General features: G+C 37.0%; 1 protein-coding gene across 1 annotated transcript; it reads left to right on the forward strand.

Annotated features, from left to right (window-relative positions):
* The first annotated feature begins 2,464 nt into the window (after nt 1-2,464).
* Nucleotides 2,465-15,273, forward strand: PPARA (peroxisome proliferator-activated receptor alpha). The gene is made up of 6 exons (XM_010002974.1): nt 2,465-2,689; nt 5,288-5,448; nt 6,793-6,931; nt 9,391-9,593; nt 12,592-13,039; nt 14,772-15,273. Exons 1-6 carry the CDS (start codon nt 2,482-2,484, stop codon nt 15,017-15,019), a joined length of 1,407 nt encoding a protein of 468 aa, XP_010001276.1. The 5' UTR covers nt 2,465-2,481; the 3' UTR covers nt 15,020-15,273.
* The last annotated feature ends 4,959 nt before the right edge of the window (nt 15,274-20,232 follow it).

A 20,232-nucleotide genomic window follows, 5' to 3' on the forward strand; every position in this document is an offset into this window, starting at 1 on the left:
CAGAACTGTTTATTGTGTTTGGCTTAGTTTTAATGGTCAAGATACAATGAACCATCTGAAAACTTTGTCATCTCAGTTAATGCTGGACAGATCCTGAAACGTTCAGTGTTTACATTCACAAAGAACTCCATTTCTGTGTGTGTGAACTGAGTAAATAAGTAGGAGCTCAGGATTTGGCTATGTGTCTGCTGCTCCTTTAGTTCTGTCTTTCCAGGTACATGGTAAACTATTAGATTGGGGAGAAAAAAATCCGTATCTTTGATGTGAAATTGTATTTGGGTTGGGAAAAATGTGCCAAAAGCTAAATACTGTAGCAGTAATATTTTAATAAATTGCAGGAAAGATAATCTAACTGGACACTGGTTCAGTAAACTTTTTTTATCCTCAACATAGTTTCTTTCAAAAAACAGGTACAATGTTGGACAGACCTATAAAAAATTGCCCAAAGATATATAGGACATATTGTTTTATTCTAATAATTAGAGTTTTATTGTTTATATAATTACAGTACAGTTTCAATCTCCCCTTGTACTTGAGAGGTTACAATTTTTATGTATATTCACTTGGCTGAAAATTAATAAAGGGTTTTAGGATGTACCACTACAGCCAGTGGATGCCAGTAATAAAGAAAAGGGGTGTTCTGAAAATCAAAGTATATACATTTGCCAAGTCTAAGATATATACTTGAAATAATACCGATTAGCTGCAACAATGCAAACTGTGGAACAGAAGGCCTTATGTGATGCAGTAGGGAGGGGGTTTTAATGGTTTGGCCTTACAGTCATGTAATGAACACACTGGCGAACACTATAGGAGTGATGTATGTGCACCATTGGTGTCCCATGAAATGGCAGAAAGAAGTAGCAGTGTGCGCTGATAAGTGCACCTGAAACATAAATAATTTAAAAACCGTGTGCACATTGCAGGTTGTCACAAGCATAGCTTTTAGTCCTCTTTAGAGTGGGTCATTCTGCCCTCAGATACAGCTATGTAATACCCTGTAAAGTTATGCAAATATAAGTGAAGGCAGCCCTTTGCCACCAGGCTGGGGATGAAAGGCTTGATTGTAGATATCTTGCTTCAGAACATTTTGAGTGTTTTTTAAACGTGGCTGAACGCAAGTGATGGCTCTTTTCAGTCAGTAGTATGAAAAGCAGAAGTCAGCAATTTGTCTTGCTTTTAATTGTACCTTTTTGGTCAATTGCATAGCCAAATATGACTTTTTTCTTTTTTTTTCTCCAGAATAATTGTCTGATTTTCACAGGGTGAATTTGTCACAAATTAGCAAAGACAATTATTTATTTCTTCACACAAAATGTTTATCATCATAGTAATCAAGCTCATTTGAGACTTTAACACCAAGGAAGTTGTTTTTTTTGTTGTTTTGGTTTGGGTTTTTTACCATTTTTGTTGCAAAATCAGCATTTGTGTATCCCCAGGCAGGCAGTGTTTGGCAGTCTCAGGCTTCCCAATGAAGTGCAGGGAGCACGTGTTCTTTGCAAAGGAACTGAGGGCTGAGCGGTAACCACAGTAACAGCCAGAGCTTCTCCGACTGCTCCTGCATATTCATGGCATGGACAAGTCTGCAGCAGCACGTGTTGGTAGGCACACTCAGTACAACTCGGTTAGGTTAGGTACACGGTGTAAAAGATGAGTTTCTTTTAGCAGCAGCAGGTTTGTGCAGCAGCAGTAACCTTCTGCGGTGCATTCACTGATGCATTCCCTGACAAGTCAATAGAAGGAGAATTAAAATGTGTGATGTTTTCTTAGGAACCTGTGGTGTCACTGAAAGTTGCTGGCAGTGATGGCTAGTTTTGAAGGCAATTTTAAAAGCTTAGTTCACTGGGGGAAATAAAGCTAACGCTAGGAATTACAGATATATTGGATTGTATATGCTGGAGCACTCTTGCTGAACGGGTTCTTTGACCAGAGTCAGTAAAAAAGTATTAGTTTGGCCCACTTCTACAAATATTTTAGTGTAAGACAGTATTTTGTTCTCTGCAGTGTCGTAAGACCTATCGAACAAATGTAAAAGACATGAGAACAGAGGACCAAATGAACATATCTAAACCTGTTAGATAAGGTGAGAAAAGACTCCTCAAACATAACACTAATGCATATTTATATGTGTTAATTTACTATACATTTTGGTGGGAAGTGCATAATGCCTGCTTTGAAAACTCAATAGACAACTTTTGTCAGCAAAGGAGGGAAAACAACAGTCTAGAGATTGATCTTTGAGTAACTTTAATTCGTATTGATGTATTTTGGGGATGTTTGGCTTTTTCTCTGTCCTGCTAATGATGTTGAATGTTGTATAATTTTTCATGACTGAATTAGAATTCATGTATTCAGTGTGCTTTAACTGATTCAAATATTAAAAATTAAAATCCTCTAATATTGTAAGTATAGGATTATTATTTTTTTAATTATTCTTTCCCCAGTGTAAAGAAGTTTAAGTGACTGCTCTATTTGATCAAAATGGTGGACACCGAAAACCAGCTCTATCCTCTTACTCCCTTGGAGGACGATGACATAGGCAGCCCTTTATCTGGAGAGTTCCTACAAGATATGGACAACATTCAAGACCTTTCTCAGTCTCTAGGTGATGATAGCTCTGGAGCTTTAAGTTTAACAGAGTTCCAGTCACTGGGAAATGGTCCAGGATCTGATGGATCAGTTATAACGGGTAAGACAGTTTTCGTTTACCATAAAACTTCCTTTATACAAATACATAGTAATAGAAATTTAAAACTTTTTTAATGCAATACTTGTTTATGACTAAGTGTCACTAGAAATAGATAAGCTGATGATAGCATGGTCTTGAAATCTTTAAGGCTAAAGTTAGTTTATTAGACAAATGTTACTGAAAAATCAGTGTAACAAAATGTTACTGCTTTAAATTGTCATTAGTATCAACATCTTTTTCAAAATAACTTATAAATCACTATATATATATCTCTCACTATAAATCACAAAGAAGCTACTGTTTAGTGTAATCATGCAGGAAGTCACAATCTTGTACTAATTTCCCATTTTTTAAACTTCATTCTAATCACATCTATTTGTGAAGTATTTTGAAACGTTTGCCTGAAATTTATAATCTAACCCTTAAAAGCTCACCAAGAATTCCAGTATATTTTAGTGTACTGATGTTTTGGACATGGTGTTTTCTCCCCCTTCTCAAGAGTAGCGTTGTTCAGCTAATGACTTCTACCCTGGTTAAATTAACAGTCTCAGGGTGCTAATACATTACCTGGTCTTTAGTCAGAAGATCTTTGTGAGAGGTTTTGTTTGAGAGATCAAAGTGGATATGGGACACTGCAATAATGTCAGTAAGGTATTCCTTTTGAAACTAGGGATTTACAAATCTTTTAGCCCTAGAGCCATTTAAAGCAGTTTATTATTAACTTTCTGGTTATTTTACATTATGTTTTGTTTTGTGGTTTCTTACCTTAAATCAATTCCTGGGCTGTGATCACTATTTTCATTACCAAAACTGCACCAGTACAACTGAGGCATGCTTCTCTGCTGAAGTGGTTGAAATTAGTAGTGTGAGTCTTGAAGGGGGAAAGGAGACCTGCCTCTTGGCACTATCACCCAAAAGGACCTTTGTAGAAATATTGAGTCCCTTTTGATTGCAGACCTTCATGTTAGAGAGATGCCTTCCAGAGGAAAAGTTATGTGCTGGGTTTGTAACATAGTCCTTCTGAGAGAAGTTGGGTTTTTTCATTATTTGTGTGGATGTGTGTGCAGGTCCTGCAATAATTTAGATCAGCTTCTACTGTCACCTTCTAATTGGAGTGTTCACTGCAAAACATTCTAGTTTTGGTGTTAGAGAAGATGGAAAATGTAAACTTTTAAGGGTCGAATTCTATAAGAAGTAAAAAGAAATGAGAATCACACTTAAAAAAAATCCTGGGGTTTAGGCTGTTCTTGAGGACTTTGATGCCTGTGGGCTTGGCAGTGCTGGCAATGCAGACTGAATTCTGTGCCAAGGTTTTTTCCAACATAATACTGGCTGACCTACATTCACAAGTGTTTCTTAATCTTTCTGTTAAAATAACACACCCATTAATTTGCTCAAGTCTTGTGGTGCAAGTTGCAAGATGGAAGATAAAAGAAATTCTGGCCTCAGAAAATATTTTCCTCAAATAGAGTGGAAATATTAATTGAAATAATTAAGGTTGGAATGTGTTAGTTTTGTATCATGTTCCTCTAGTAGTAAAATTTTGGAAGAGTTTCTTTTATTGTACAGAAATCCAGAAATGCTTTTCCCATTATAATCAAAAGATAAATTACCTGAGCAAAGCTTCTATTGCTGGATTATCTTAGAAGCAGACAGTTACGTGACCTTGCTTTTAATATCTGTTTGGCCTCTCAGCTGGTGTGCAGGAGCATGTTTTCACTCTGAGAAAATTTCACTTTTTCTTTAAAAAAAGATGTCCAACTGCTTTTTAGGCCTCAGTTTAGATCATCATTTAAAACTATGAGTAGCTCTCCAGAAGTCAAGGGGACTTTAACTGTATCTCAGCATGAGCTAGAAATATGTCTCTTGTCATCCCATAGCAATACATCTTGTGCTCAGCACTTCAGCACAAGAGGTGGAAGGTGTAATGGCAAGAGAGCGAGAGACAGGTTGAATTGTATTGTGATACACACCTCAAATCATGAGGGGTTCTATTTAATTGTGGGTTGTTTTTTTTCTTTTTATACTTGGTAGTATTTGCCTTGAGCAGTAGGCAAATGTTGAATACTGTTTTCCAAATTTAATTTACTTATGAAGATGGTGAACTTGTGTTTTTACGGTTAAGAAAATGTCCTTGACTTAGAAGAAATATTAATTCAGTGCTTTTTAGTTATTTTAAGTTGTGGGATACAAAAATTTCATGTTCATATCAAATTTAGACATGTTTGAAAGAAATCAAAGTAAAAATGGAACATGGGAAAATCCAAAAAAGCTTGGTTTTCTCGTATTTTGTGTGGTGCATGTTTATTGAGAACCATTGTTACTCTTCTAGTTCTTGTTATCAGGGTTACTTTGGTAAGGCTTCTTGTTTGTTGACATTGTATGTCTCATCAAAATTAGCAGGGAACACCCTGTATGTTGTGTGTGTTTACACTGTTAATATAAATATTAATTATTTTTCAAACATGGCCAAATGATTAGTTCACTTAATGACTGTTAACTCATGATTATTTTTTAGAATAAGCACATTTTTTTGTGGGTAGAAATGGTATCAATCTTGATAGCATAGCATTTATGAAGTGTTCCTTTTTCTTTTAGACACCCTTTCACCAGCATCCAGTCCTTCATCCATTAATTTTGCCACAGCTCCAGGTAGCATAGATGAATCACCCAGTGGAGCATTAAACATTGAATGTAGGATTTGTGGGGATAAAGCCTCAGGCTACCATTACGGAGTACATGCTTGTGAAGGTTGTAAGGTACAGTTGTAATTTTCTTTTTAAGAGCCTAAAACATGTTGCTTTATTTACAGGGTTAGATGAAGATAAAAAAATGTTTCATTAACATGATTCTAGCCGTTGCAATTATTTAAATAAGAAACGTATCTGTGATCTTTGTTGCTGAAATGAATTTTTCAGATACCATAACTGGTTACCATAACTCAATACCTTCATCAAGCAGGGGCAATTCACGGTGATAAGTTTAGTGCTGCTTTTCTGGGCATACCTAGATCAACACTAAGACAACTTAAAACACTAAACTGTGACTAAAAGTCAAAGCCTAATTGCTCCACTAGTGTTTTATTTGTGTTGGGAGTATGGCTGTGAGAAGCATGTGAGTTTGCTACATTTCCATTACAACAGTAACAAGTCTCATCTCCTCCCCATTCTGCCACAATCACTTAGTGTTGTATGTCTTGCAGTTCTGGGGCCAGTGCATGTCTCTGGGGCAGATTAGTGTTATCATTGATGCATAATTTGGGGGATTTACATGGCCCAGGAATTATAATATTTTCTTTTTCCTTCTAACATTTTGGTTTTGCATTTTTTCCTAAATAATAATGTAAGGTGAGAGAAGTCATTGTGTCTGTGTAAGGTTTTTTTTATTGCTTAATGTCAGAAGATGGTAATTCAAATATAAATCTTAGGGAATAATGCCATCTCTGTTAAGAGATGGGGAGCCAGTTCATCGTCAGATGTATCCCACAGTCTAAATTACATGTTTTTATGTCAGGTGAAGCAAACTGTGGCAATATCTCTACAAAAGTTTGCTAACCCAGTGTTTCATAGTACGAGACTAGTGTTTGAAGACATCATGGTAAGATCAGTTGAGTTACAGGCTTTTCTGTAATGCTCATTTTTGTGTCTTTGGCTTTTTCTAATATACACTGCTGTTTTGTTCTACCCCTCACATTTGCTGGATGAAGAAAAGATATTTTAAATCTGTATGTTTGTACAACTTACATGTATGATGAAGGTTATTCCTGACAGAAAAGGCTGGGAGAGTGCATACAAAAGCAGTACGTGACTGTCTTGCTTAATCCTTACGGGCATATCTACTCAGGGACTCCGAGCCTCTGGTCCTCTCCCAAGAGAGAGGGCTGAGAGCTGCTCCCTCCTTTTGTGTTTTCCATTCTACACATGCCTTCCTACACACCACTTCACTGGGTAGCACAGGAGAGTCTTACCTTTGGACAGGTTATACTTTGTATATTTTTTTTTTTCACGACGTCAATGAACAAGCAAAAAAAATTACCTGTATGCTTGAAGTGTAGTACTCAACATGCTTTAACATTACATACTGTTTTCTCAAACTTTTTATAGGGTTTTTTTAGAAGAACAATTCGATTAAAACTCATCTATGATAAATGTGATCGCAACTGCAAAATTCAGAAAAAAAATCGTAATAAGTGCCAATACTGTCGTTTCCAAAAGTGCCTTTCAGTTGGAATGTCACATAATGGTAGGTAAGAGTGCCCTTAATAATTTGCTTTTTCCTGCCCAGGGTCTGCTTCTGGGAGCAGTCACTTGGATAACGTTTTTACTTACACGTGAGAGTTGAACCCCAGATTTTTAAAGTGGAGATCACGGCAGGGGGACACCAGTTTCCTTAATGGGTAGTTAATATAATTGATACACAGATGCCAAATGTACTCTTCGGAGCTTTACACAATAGTGCTGGATGTCTGTTTGTCCATATGAATGTTCATTTAGTTGCTTTCTTCATCCAGAACTTTGGCACCATTCATCCCATTGAAACAAATTTCAACGCTGGGCATTGTAAAGGAGTAGGAGGAGAACAACTGGCTCTTTGTGGGGGATATTGACGTAGGATATAAATCTGTAGGAAGCCAGATTTCATTATTTTTCAGGTTATAGTGCAACAGCTCTTGGACAGATGGTTCAGGGAGTGTGGGGGGAGGGCAAAGATCTGTGCTGACTGTGGAACAGGGATCTGGTAGGTTGCTTGTTAAATGGAATGGTAAAAATTCAGAGCGTTTAGATAGCCAGTTTAAAAATTATGTTGTTATTTGTGTTAATGATTTAAGATAAAGCTGGTAAGCCTGTGGTTTACAGGTTGATTTCAACCCAGAAGGCAGCTTTATGAATAGTGTGTAGGTTGCTGAGTGACTTTCAGGAAGAGGGAGAGGTCAAGCCATGAGAAAGTTCATTTCAGTTGGCCAGATGACAGTGGTTCTCTTTCTCTGTATAGGTCTGGTAGTCTCAAGGCTGGATATGGGAACAGGTGCAGTTTTCGAGTAGGTGAGAAGTAGGTGAAAATGCTGGGCTAGGTGAAAAGCTGTGAGATAAGAGACAAACTTGTGAAGGAGACTATGCAAGCAAGATAGCTGTGGTGGGGACATAGTTGGGCAAGCTGCCTATGGCGTTGTACTCTAGTCCTAGCAAGAGACATTGGGAGAGTTGATGTTTTGGGGAAATCTGGCTCCTTTGTGGTGAGCCTTGACTGAGATTAAGGTCCATTGGGAGAGACTTGATAGTCTCTGCAAGACTAGTGATAACCTTCCTGAAGCAGACTTGGGAAGAGTGTGCCAGCCAACAAAGTAACATCTCAGGGGCAGGCCTTAGCAGGAAGCTGTGCTAATTGGCAGTAATTAACATTCAATTGAAGCTGTTTCATCCCACTAAAATGCTGTGGGCACCTGTGCCCCAGCTAAAGGGAGCAGTAGCAGTTCTACTGCAGCAAACACAGGGAAGGCAGTGGGGGAAGGAAATTACAGCTAATTGCAGGCAATGCTTCTCAGGAAGAGCTAGAACTGGGTTTGCAGCCACAGCCTTAAAATGTAAGTTCCAATTTAGAGCAGATATTCTTCCACTTTTCCAATAGACTTATGGCCAGATTCCAGACAGGCCTTCCATGTTAGACTTCAATTGAAGTCCAAAACTGTAATTCAGATCACGCCTAGATTCACCTCCTTATGTCATGAGAAAATTTCTCAGGTGTTTTGAAAGGCTAATTCTGCATGTGCTCTGAATTGATCGGTCTAAGCAGTGGGGTTTTGTTCTCTCTTTGCTTAGAGAAATGCAGTAAAAGTAACCAGCTGTATCAGCCATCTCAAAAACTTGCACACCATCAGAAGGTAAGGCCCCTTGAGAAATGGGAGCTGGTTTAGTTTTAAACTGAAACTGCTGAAGGATGTGGATGTTTTATTGCTAAATGGCAAGGCCACTAGCCCAAGAACTGGGGGACTTCCATACCCAGTTGTGTGTCAAACTCAACTCTTCTGCCTCTTCAGAGAACATTCTAATGACTAGATGGAATATTCTTATCCTCTCCAGTCTTGAAGGGCTAATCTATTGAAAAAAAGAAGCATAAAATGCTGGGTCCAGAAGGAGGTTTTGGGTCACTGGTCTTTTTTGTTTTCACTAGACAGTACAGATATTTGAACTGACCATCCAGCAAATAGAGGACTGAATGCCCCGGAATCAGAAATGGGATCAAAATCCAACTCCATTGCAGCATTCCCTGTGGAGCAACTCCCCAGGCAGCTCTCCAGCTGGCTTGTGTGCACTCTGCAAGGCTCCTGACATGAGTTTACTCCATTTTTTAGAATTCCCAAGGTGGACATTGAGTTGGGAGTTGTTGACATAATAGGGAGAAAACAAAACACAATATTAGGTAATGTGGAAGGCAAATGCATACATTCTAGCTCGTTGTAGATACCAGGTTGTGTTTTGAAACACCTGCTTACCTTCAGTTTAGCATATTGAATTGGTAATTAGTCACTGACTGTGTTGGAAAGAAGGAGGGTTTTTCTTCACTCATGAATTTATCATAATAAAGATACTACCTGTACCTCAGTTTTTCCAGACACAAAAGTCTTCCTGCTCTGATCAACAACAGTAAAAGGCATGAGTTTTTTTATAACTTTTGTTTGTTTTACAATTCTGTCTTCCCATCAGCAATACGTTTTGGACGAATGCCAAGGTCTGAGAAGGCCAAGTTGAAAGCAGAAATTCTAACAGGTGAAAATTACGTAGAAGATTCAGAAATGGCAGATCTGAAATCACTTGCTAAAAGAATTCATGATGCTTACCTGAAAAACTTCAATATGAACAAGGTTAAAGCCAGAATCATCCTTGCGGGGAAAACTAATAACAATCCAGTAAGTACTGTTGCTGTAACTGTAAAATAAAGCTGGCAAGTGCATAAGGTGATTATAATAATTTGTTAAACTCTTAAGCAAATATTTTATAAAATAAATGTCATGCTAATACAGACATGAAATATGCAATAAAGAGTACCTGTAGTAAATATGGTTGCTTTTAGCTGCTATCAGAATAATACGAAGCTTTAGGAAAATCAAGTGATTAACTTGTAAATGGAAGCTCATGACCTTAATTTATACTAGAGACACAAGGGGAAGAAGATTAGTTCTCAATAAAAAAATAATAAAGTGCCATAGGGATGTGAATGCCTCTTGCTATGGGTGTGGGAAACTGCTCAAAATTAATTTCCTACTATGACAGTGGAAAAAAAAATAATGCTTTTCTGCCACAAATGCCTGGATACATACTGTTATCTTTTAAGGTGTAGAGGAGCTCTGTATGACTTGTTTTAATCACTACAATATAATGGCAGGAGGGGAAACTTGAGTTTGTAATTCTTTGTATACAGTTCTGGCTAATTCCTCACCTGGCCTTGCTGGTCTTTACAGTTAATTTGAAAGGGAAAAGCAAGCAAGGCTGTGAAGACACATATGCAATAGAGGTTATTTTTCCATCAGGATCATTGAGCAAAGGTTTTATTCCAAGTAGTGAATAGTCTAAGAATTTTTATTTATGGTACTTAGGTCTTTAGTAATTTAGATGTATTGTGTAATGTTTACTAGTTGCACAACATCTTTGAGATTTAACTCTGAACCATATTGTTTTGACAATTGGGAATACTTTTCCTGAAAATGATTGAGTATGACAAGAAAAACATCATTGGGCAATGAAGAGTTTGTTCTATCTAATGCTATCAACTGCTTTTCATTTTGTAGCACATGATATGGTGTAACCATTATAAGGACTGACTATCAGTAGAAATTTGCAGGGAAGAGGTTTTACATACTCCGTAATAACTATCATGGGACTGTGGAGATGAGTGTTATAAAAATTGTAAGCAAGCTGTCTTCTAAATTACAGAATTTGCGTTATTATAGTCTCATCTAGCCAAGCATACAGATTCCTATGTCACAAGAGAGACGTATGAAAGTCCCAGTCTCTCTCAGTGGATGAAAGAGATCCTTAAAACTAAGCACAAGCTTAAACTTGTTTTGGGGTACAAGCTGACATAAGCCTACACTAAATAACGTTTTTACACCTTGCCAAGCAGGCATCTGCATAAAGTCCTTTTCAAACTTGGTACCATGTGTGAGAATGATAAACTACAGTATGTATCGTGCACGCAGGGATTCTAGATCCCTGCATCCCAGTTTTTGTGTTTGCATTTGTGTGATCAAGGCTCTCAGACTAGTCATCTGATTGACTAGCTAATAGTGGCTTGCCGGTTTCTTCATGAATTTACAATTAAAAATTAATGAGCAGTCAGACCTAGTCTGCTTCCTCATTCTTCAACATGCAGGGAAGAGGAGAGTGGGGTTTTTTAAGCTATTCCATCATCTTTTGGGAAAACAGACATTTTAATTTTCTTTTGACTTTTTAACAGGGGAAAAAAAATAAAGGAATGATGGTTCTGTTATTGGTAATTAGTGATCCACCCATTTCTGAGCAATGCATGAAGAGTTGATTTCAGTGAATCCTGGGTCTTAGCACCACTCTAACTCATTTCAGAATGAGTGAGCTTTTTTTCACGATGACAAGGTATCATTACATTTACATGGTCCTTGGCCATACCTACTTCCTGTATGGTGAAGTGATGCTGAATTAAAAAAATATTTGCAAGATAGCTTACATCTTTTAAAAGGGTTTGGAAACGTGGTGGATTTATTGCTTTGCCACTTTCCAGTCATACCCACATGCAGGTAGAAACTTCTAACTCTTGAAGTATTGAAGTGAGATGGAACGTGTGGTTGCCATAAGCATTTAAAATGATTGGAAACCAGCATCTTTGGCAGTTTTCTAAGTCAAATAAGTGCATTCTATGAGTTTCTAACAGAAGACTAAGTGTTCCTCATGACAGTCATTTAACCCGAGGTAAGCAAAACAACGCAGGGAATGTGCTTTGATTTGCAGTTATGGAATTGGTTGTATGTTCAAGGTCAACTGCTGTGACTTTGGTAGGCTGAGAAGTATTGGGTTTAGTTCTTTTCCTTTAGTGAATTGTCCTGTGTTTTGATTACTGCTCTTCTGACATGTATTAAAATATTTTTGAGTTCTGATTGTTCATAAGAAAGTCTGAATGCTTTTTTTTTTATATATATATGATGTTTTAAGAGACCAGCTCATCAGTTTGTAATGCAGGTGACTTTTTAAATTAAGGTGCTTACAGAAAAGACTGTAATCAAGACTGAAATTATGTTTTGTCTGACATTCTAGTGGGATTCTGGGTTTAGAGATGACTTAGCACTAAATAAAAGCTAGAAAGATGAGCTGAAATTCTGTGGTAGATCAGCTGGGGCATGAAAATCTGGTAATAAACACAAGAGTCGTACAGGGTTGACATTTGTGTGCAAATATGCTGTCCTATATTTAAATGACTGTCTGTATTCCCCCTAGGATACTTCAGGAAAGCAGCATGAAGTGCATCAGGTGTAGTTAGTTTAGGAATCTGTAGGAGTGTAGGCAGAATAATGTGGACTTCTGGAGAAGGTAATACAAGTCTTTTGTGACCCTTTGGGACTTGCTCTGAGATGGATATTTGCATATATAGCCCAGTACTTCTGGACCTTCACTGTAACTACTAGATAAAACTAGGTTAAAGATATAGAATAGATATCTACATGCTACTATTTGTGTTTGCAGAGCAGACTTGTTTTTAGATATTGCAGTTTGTAGTTCTACAGTTCTTTATGCAGAAATATAAAAGAACTCAAGGTTTAGAGATAGTTGAAGACTGTTTAGCATGAAAATTAAAGTTTATCAAAATTCCTGTTTTTTAGGAAACCAACGATAAATACCCATTCTTTTGTAACTGAATTAGTATTTTTTTCTCTGTAGCCATTTGTTATACATGATATGGTTACCTTGTGTATGGCAGAGAAAACCCTGGTGGCAAAATTGGTAGCCAATGGAATTCAGAACAAGGAAGCAGAAGTTCGAATCTTCCACTGCTGCCAGTGTACATCTGTAGAGACCGTCACAGAACTTACTGAATTTGCCAAATCTATCCCTGGCTTCTCCAGCCTTGACTTGAATGATCAAGTGACACTGTTAAAATACGGAGTTTATGAAGCCATATTTGCCATGTTAGCATCAGTGATGAACAAGGACGGGATGCTGGTGGCCTATGGGAACGGTTTTATAACCCGGGAGTTCCTGAAAAGCCTGAGGAAGCCGTTCTGTGATATAATGGAGCCAAAATTTGATTTTGCAATGAAATTCAATGCACTAGAACTGGATGACAGTGATATATCCCTTTTTGTTGCTGCCATCATTTGCTGTGGAGGTAAGCATTACATATTTGTTCTTGAAGGTAGTAAATTTTAACATGTTCTTCATGTGAATGAATCATTTTAATGGAAAAGATTGTTTCTCAAAGACTCAGTTCTACCAGTAACAGCTTTTAGCATGTTTCATGGAAGATCATGTGTAACTATTACCAGTCTTGATGCTGTATTTGGCTTTGCAGAATTGTAGAGGTGCTTGGAATTACTGTTTAGCCTCACTTAGAAAAGGGTGTGGTTACTCTCTGTTTTTAATAGTGGGATGTGAAGAGTGTTGGGTTTTTTTTATTTGGGGTCTGGAGGATTGTTGTTTATTTACTTGTTTATGTTTGAGGCTGGGTTGGAAACAGTATTTGTATATCCAAAGGGGCAGAAAAACACTGTCATGAGACTGGAGGCAGGTGCAGATGACAGCTTTGCTCCTCTTTGACACTGGCTGATTGCATCATGTAATGAGTTCTGCACAGCTCTGTCGATGCACTTCCTGTGCTCTGATTTTAATACCACAGGCTTTAAAAAACAATAGTATACTTTGATAATTAAAAAAAAAATAAAATTAGATAATGGTATTTTTAAACATTATTTCATATTACCTAAGGATGTGGGCTTGGTGTTTTTTTAATGCCCCATTGTTTGAACTCATTATGAGTGAAGAAACACGAATGTGATTTAGAACCTTTTCTTTCCTCCAGAAAGTAAGGGAGCTCATATTTAAGGTTAAATTCAAAACTATCCGTACGCATTTTAAGAAAAGGAAAGAAGAGATCAAGTTCCAACTGCTCCCACCTGGCTTTTTTTGCATTCTGCCAAACTCATTGCATGTTTCACTGCCCTGGCTGTATCCTCACAAATTACAAGACGAGAGATACACTCTGTAAACTTTCAAAAGCTTAATGTGATAGTTTAGACAGCAAGTTCCCATCATATCTTGAATTACTTTTGCACAATACATTGGTATCATGACCTTTTCAAAAGTCATGAGAGTTTGCAGAGAAAGTATTTTGTGCTGGTTTTATCCCCCTCTAATTCTTCTCCTTTGAACTAGCAATGTGTTTCCAAGAAACACATTTTGTCTGTTGTCCCAGGCTTCTTTCAGAGGAGTTTGATCTGGAGAGTGAAGGTATTAGAGAACTCCTAAGTAGCTGAAAATGAGATCACATACTAGAAAGAGGGAAGCACACTTAGTGAGTTCTTCGCTACGTCCTGTCAAAATCTTGTGCTATGGCAATGTACACATGGGAAGAGTGAAAGACTGTTCCTTATGTCAAGCTGTACTGCTGCCAAACTTCAGGAACTCTCTAGACATAGCCAGGTCCTTTTGTTCTCTGTTCTTGCTATTTGAATTCTGCTGTTGGGACACATAGAATGTAGAACTGGGTTCCTAGGCTTGATTCTTCTGCTGGGTTTTGGGGTGAGAGGGTGTTGTGAGTTTGTGGTTTTTTTGTAGCATGGGTTGTATTTAGTAGTGTGAAATGTCTCCTCAGATAACTGTGGCATTATCAAAACTTTGGCCAAAGGGATACGGAAGACTACTTTTTTTTCCCTTTCCCCCTTCTTTCCCTTTCCCCCTTCTTTCCCTTTCCCCTTTCTTTCCCTTTCCCCCTTTTCCATTTTCCCCAGTGCATAATGTAAAGATATTGTCTACAATATAGAATCTATAAAGCAGCCTACTTAAAAGAATAATTACAAAATTATGACATGTATTCTTTTGTTGTTTTTTTTTTTTGAGAACAGATCGTCCTGGTCTTGTAAATGTAGGACACATTGAAAAAATGCAGGAGAGCATTGTGCATGTACTGAAACTTCACTTGCAAACCAACCATCCTGATGACATCTTCCTCTTTCCAAAACTTCTCCAAAAAATGGCTGACCTCCGACAACTTGTCACAGAGCATGCTCAGCTCGTTCAGATAATTAAGAAGACTGAATCTGATGCACATTTACACCCTTTACTACAGGAAATCTACAGGGATATGTATTAAGGACTTTTAGTATTATTTTTTTTTCACAATATTTAAAGACAAGAGCAATACTAGTAACAGATGGGAGCAAAACTACTTGCATGGTTATCTGCTGTTCACTCAGCCCAGAGCATGAGAAATCTAAAAGCTGGATAACTGGAGTGTTACACTTCTTTTGGTTTGGGATCTTTTGTTTCCTTTTGAAAGAGTTCTGCAGAAAAATACTGATCATAGTGCTCATGAAGTTTCTTATAATGGTTCTTTCATTTGGAAATTCAAAGATTGGTAAGGAATACATCTTTGTATAATAAATCAGAATGTTAAGTAACAGAAATGAACAAAACTGTATTTCCTCCTGGCTCTTAGTCATTTTAGAGTTAATGTAACAAATTCAGCAAATTCTCTCCAAGTATATGCACAATCATAAAAATTAATGCACTTTTGGCTAATGGTAATTGCTGAGAACCAACTAACACTTTTCCTTACTGCAGCCAGTCTAGGTGTAACACATGGTTGGATAATACTGTACATACACGTCTGAAAAATTTGAAAGACCTTTGATCTGCTGCTGCTTTAATTCCATGAAATGCAGTGCAGCTTCATACAGTATTACACATCACTGTACCTTAGGATTAGCATGTTTAAATGAAAGTTCTTTTAAAAAATGAAATAAAATCCCAAGAGTAATCTAAAATACATCAGAGATGCACCATTCAGGTGTTTGTTGAGGAGTAAATGTGATAAAGCAATGGAACCCTTTTTTCAAGAGTGTTTTAAGGAAATATGTGCCTGAGGAAAAATATATCCTACCATGTGTATTTTGGAGAACTTCTAATAGCTCAAGACGCAGTTTTGACTTTAAAATACTGTTTTGAATTAGCAAGAGTTTTGGAGAGACCGAAAAGTTTGATCGTAGCCCAGAAAAAAGAATTTCAACTGACAGCTTTCTAGTGCAGTGATAGCTCACTCTGAAGAAGTGGTTGATAGGAAAGGCATCTTCTTTCTTGACAAGTACCTAAGTGGCTTTGAATTGTTTGGACCTGTTTATTTTTCTAATGAATACACTGTTTTGTTTTTTCCAGTTATCCACTTGGATATATGTCTTTCTATTCCTTCTTAGGCCTTATTGATAGAAGGGTTAGCTAGGTCATTTCACCAAATCTTGTTCTCTCATACAGCCACAGGGGGGGAAGGTGACAGTATTACCAAGAACTGGGTTTGTAGATGTTGATTGTGTAATATTATGAAAGAGAGCACAGCTGAGAAATGTTTATCATGTTTCTGAGAGCAAACTCAGATTTTACAATAGTACTTACTCTGGATTCAAAATAAGCCATAAGGAAACTGCCTGATGTTACCATTTTAAAGGATCATTTAGCAGAGAGTACTACACAAAAGTGCTAGTTGCATGCAAGACACTATCCTTTTTTTTTTTTTTTTCTTTTTAATATGGTAACTTCACATCATTCTTTCCTCATTTTACTATTTGTTTCAGAGGACAAAGATCTCAGGAGTCAATTTTCACAATAGTTAAGCATTCACTGGCACAGGAGGAGTGTTGTTTCATAGTAGCATGTTTGAAGACTTCAGAGTCTTAAACCTTCACTGCAAGAATTAAATAAGATCCACGAAGTGAGAACATCACATTGTTCTTACTGTAGTCACAACATTTGTTTCTTTACAGGCCCACTGCCATGGCTAGACACTGAATGAATTACAGATTTAAAAGCACTTTGGTATTTATCCAGGCAATGGTTGTTAGCAGAAGTTTTAGTGTCAGATATGTTTAGTGTAAAATATTGAAGCATGGGCCTCAGATTTGGTGACCAGCTGGGGCAGGATAGAAACACTAAATGCTCGTGCACAAAACTCCCCTTCCCTGTTGCCAGTGGGCAGCAGGAAGAACAGGCCTTGCACTGCAGCTACTTCTAACACTTCATTATGAGAAGTTATTTGGTCTTACCAGGAATCATCAGACAAGAAATGGGTCTTTTGTGTCTTACAGCAGCATGTAATATGCTCCCAGAATTAACAAGAGGATTTTGGCAATGCTGCTGCTTTATTCTTCAAGTCAGCCATGTTCCACTAAGGAGCTGTGGGGTTTAGGCATAAGACATAGAGCATTAAAACAATTGATATTCAATATTGCTTCCTCAAAAAAAATGTCAAAATATCAGCCATTCTCTGATGGCATGCTGAAACTCTAATAGCCAACTGGTTTATTTCCTAAAAAAAATTATAAGCTGATTTATTTTTTTTCACCCCGAAGCTCAGATTCATGCAAAAGGCAAATTTCTAACTTGTGTTCCATAGTTTGGGTGCACTGAAGTTTCTCAGGAAAAACAGACACGGTCAGTGTGGACAAAAATTCCCACTCTTGCTCTCAAAAGTGGCTAAAACACTTTCCTGAAACTTTTAAAAAAGTTTCTATGTTTTTAAAGTTTCTATGTTTTTAAAAACATAGAAAAATTATTAATAAACACATTCTTAGCAAAACTGTAAAGAATTGAAACCAGCATCTTTTAGTAGAAGGCACAGAGTTCAGCTGTATTAGCAGCTGCTTGTAGCAGGTTCCCATTATCAGCATTAGGAAGTGCATAAACTGTTTTTTTCCTGTTTCAGATCAATTTTGTTTTGTTGTTTGAAAACCAGCAAGCTTTTTTTTTTTTTTTTTTTACTAATTCCTGGGTAATTGAAGCTTGATTTTTGTTTTGAACTAAACTGCAAACCTTTAAAAATAAACAAATAAATATTAAAAGGATGCATCTCTAAATTACAGAAATACAAACAAGATGTACACATAGCCTACAATTTTGGATAGATGCCATGGCCCCCACTGCTGCACTACACACATACTCAGTCTCTTCAAGGAACAGCAGACAGGGCAGAGAGCTTCTCCTTCATTACACTTGTAATAAAGTTCATTAGCTACTTCAGGAGGTCACTGCAGAAGGCTTTTGCCAGTTAGATTTCAAATTACTCAGTTTGTCATTTTGTTTGGTTTTTTTTTAAGTTTGCCAGCTGAACTAGTTTGAGGTGTATTACTGAGGAGCTTCCCTACAGATCATCTAATATTTTAAAATATCCATTCTACAGAGGGAAATAAAGTGATCAGGTTTTAGGCTTAAAAAATATTTGAGATTTCCTGGCTTGTTAGGTATAGTTGTGACCAGATTCTTATCAACATAACTTACTTTACTATTGTAGCACCAAAGAACTCTGGTTAGCAATTAGGTACCCACAAACAGCTTAAGACAAGAGACAGCAGATGAGTAGAGAGAAGCCTGGTAGACAATGATGTGACTTAAGTTTTCAACAACCATGCAGCTTACTCGTTTTTGAGAGTTGTTTGAGGTTTTTCATTTATTTATATAGGCATGCCCCAGGTACTTTGACAAAGTGGGAGAAAAAACAGAAGGAACTTTTGCGTCAAGTGTTAGAGAAATCTGATGTTCCTTTTTATCTTCTTAAATATTTTCTTTAAAGGTGTACTGTCTTCAGTGTAACAGCACACAACTACCATTAAAAAAAAATAAAAATCAGCTACTTTGTACCTTTTTAAATTTCAGAACCCCACTTTTACTTTAAAAACAAAGTGACAGACAATAGATAGGAATGTTTTCCACTTACATAAACAGAATCTTTCTACGGCGTTAAAGAAATCTAATTTATTTAATTGCCATTTCCCTGTGCCTTTGTTGCTTTGGTTCTAGCCAGCTGCTAGAAAGCTGAAGTGTTGCCAAAGAGTGTATTTTTGCATTACTTCTGGCCCACACAGATTTTGGAAATACCAGCAGTTGCACTAAGTCTGTTCTCATGAGAGAGCTAGCACAAGTTTGCAAATCAAAGAGCTTATAATAAGCATCTAAACATTTGTTTGTTTATTCAAACTGCTAAAGCCTGGGGAGATTTATTCATCACAAGAGCTGGGTCACATACTATTACATTTGAATTTCCTCCTTATTTCTAATGGACAGCCTGGACAACTTGAGCACCATCTCAGACAAAGCAGTTGGAGATTACACTGTAGCTGCCTCTGAAGAGGAACAATTTCAGCTCTGTCTCTCCTTAAAAGCATCCCTATCACTTAGTTGAAAACCTGCAACTACATTTAACAAATGCATTTGCAGTTGTTTTGCTATTGCTTAAGCGTGTAAGGTCTTACAAATAATGGTCCTTCCCTGAAAACCCTAATCCTTCAGTAAGTGTTGAAATGTGAGGTGTAGCCTAGGGTATCTGGTGCTTGCTTCTGTCTCAAGTGCATTCTTGATAATCAGTTGCAGATTGTTGGTTTTTGTTGTTTTTTTTTAAAATCTAGATTTAATCAGCTTCATTCTCGTTCTTTTACTAGAGATTTAAAGTATGTGTAGGTTTAATCTGAGACTGTTGATACTGTTATGTATGGTGGGATTTTTTTTTTTAATTTAACGTAATACCATTTCTTCATGTTTCAATTTGTAAAATACAGTAATATAATTGCAAGATATAAACTGTCACTAAATTATATTACAGAGATGCTTTAAGAGAAAATATGTAAGTTATTTAATTTAATTTTTTTTTTTCATACTTTATCTTGTGAACCCTTTTGTACAGTGAGGAAAGATTTACTTTTATGGGTAAGGATGATGGGCTTGAAGTCAAACTGCTATTTATTCCTGCCTGGTCTTTGTTACTGTATCATTTGTGAAGAAGTGTCACAAATTCTGCATGTTATCAGGGTTTGGTATTGGCAACTGTAACCAAATTTTAAAATATATTTTCACATAGAAAGTAGACTTCCTTTTATTTCATTTCAATAAAAGTAAGTCTAGGTGAGGAAGAGCTGTAATCCCAAAATGGAGGTAATATTTTTAACATTTTAACTCAAGATCACCAACATGAGAGATAGTTTATAGAAGTTAATCTTTGATTTACAGCACTGCAGTTCGTTTTCCTTCAGTCTGAAAAGAGCTATAAAGAGCTAGATGCTGTTAGTGCTCCATTGCTGCAATTTTCTAAGGCACTGGTTTGTGGTTTATGAGAAATAACAATGTGTATTCAGGATTTTCTCCTGCTACCTGCACCGAGGTTGATCTGCAACTTTTGTAGATGTCTTTTTAAAGCACGTAATGTGGCAGTGAAAACCACTATGTTGAAATGCCATTATCGGCTTTTCTATGTAAGTGTTGCCTTTATGATTTTAAGTAGAGATTAAATCAGAATCTGTCCGTAGGGATTCTGTGTCCTGGTGTGAT

This window comes from Chaetura pelagica, unplaced genomic scaffold, assembly GCF_000747805.2.
Source record: "Chaetura pelagica isolate M959 unplaced genomic scaffold, ChaPel_1.0 scaffold117, whole genome shotgun sequence".
Lineage (NCBI taxonomy): Eukaryota > Metazoa > Chordata > Aves > Apodiformes > Apodidae > Chaetura > Chaetura pelagica.

Excerpts from the sequence above, each read along its gene's own strand:
- PPARA (XM_010002974.1), top strand. The coding sequence starts at position 2,482 with ATGGTGGACACCGAAAACCAGCTCTATCCTCTTACTCCCTTGGAGGAC. Across the intron at positions 5,449-6,792 it reads ATGCTTGTGAAGGTTGTAAG|GGTTTTTTTAGAAGAACAAT; the intron begins GTACAGTTGTAA and ends AACTTTTTATAG. Across the intron at positions 9,594-12,591 it reads GGAAAACTAATAACAATCCA|CCATTTGTTATACATGATAT; the intron begins GTAAGTACTGTT and ends TTTTCTCTGTAG.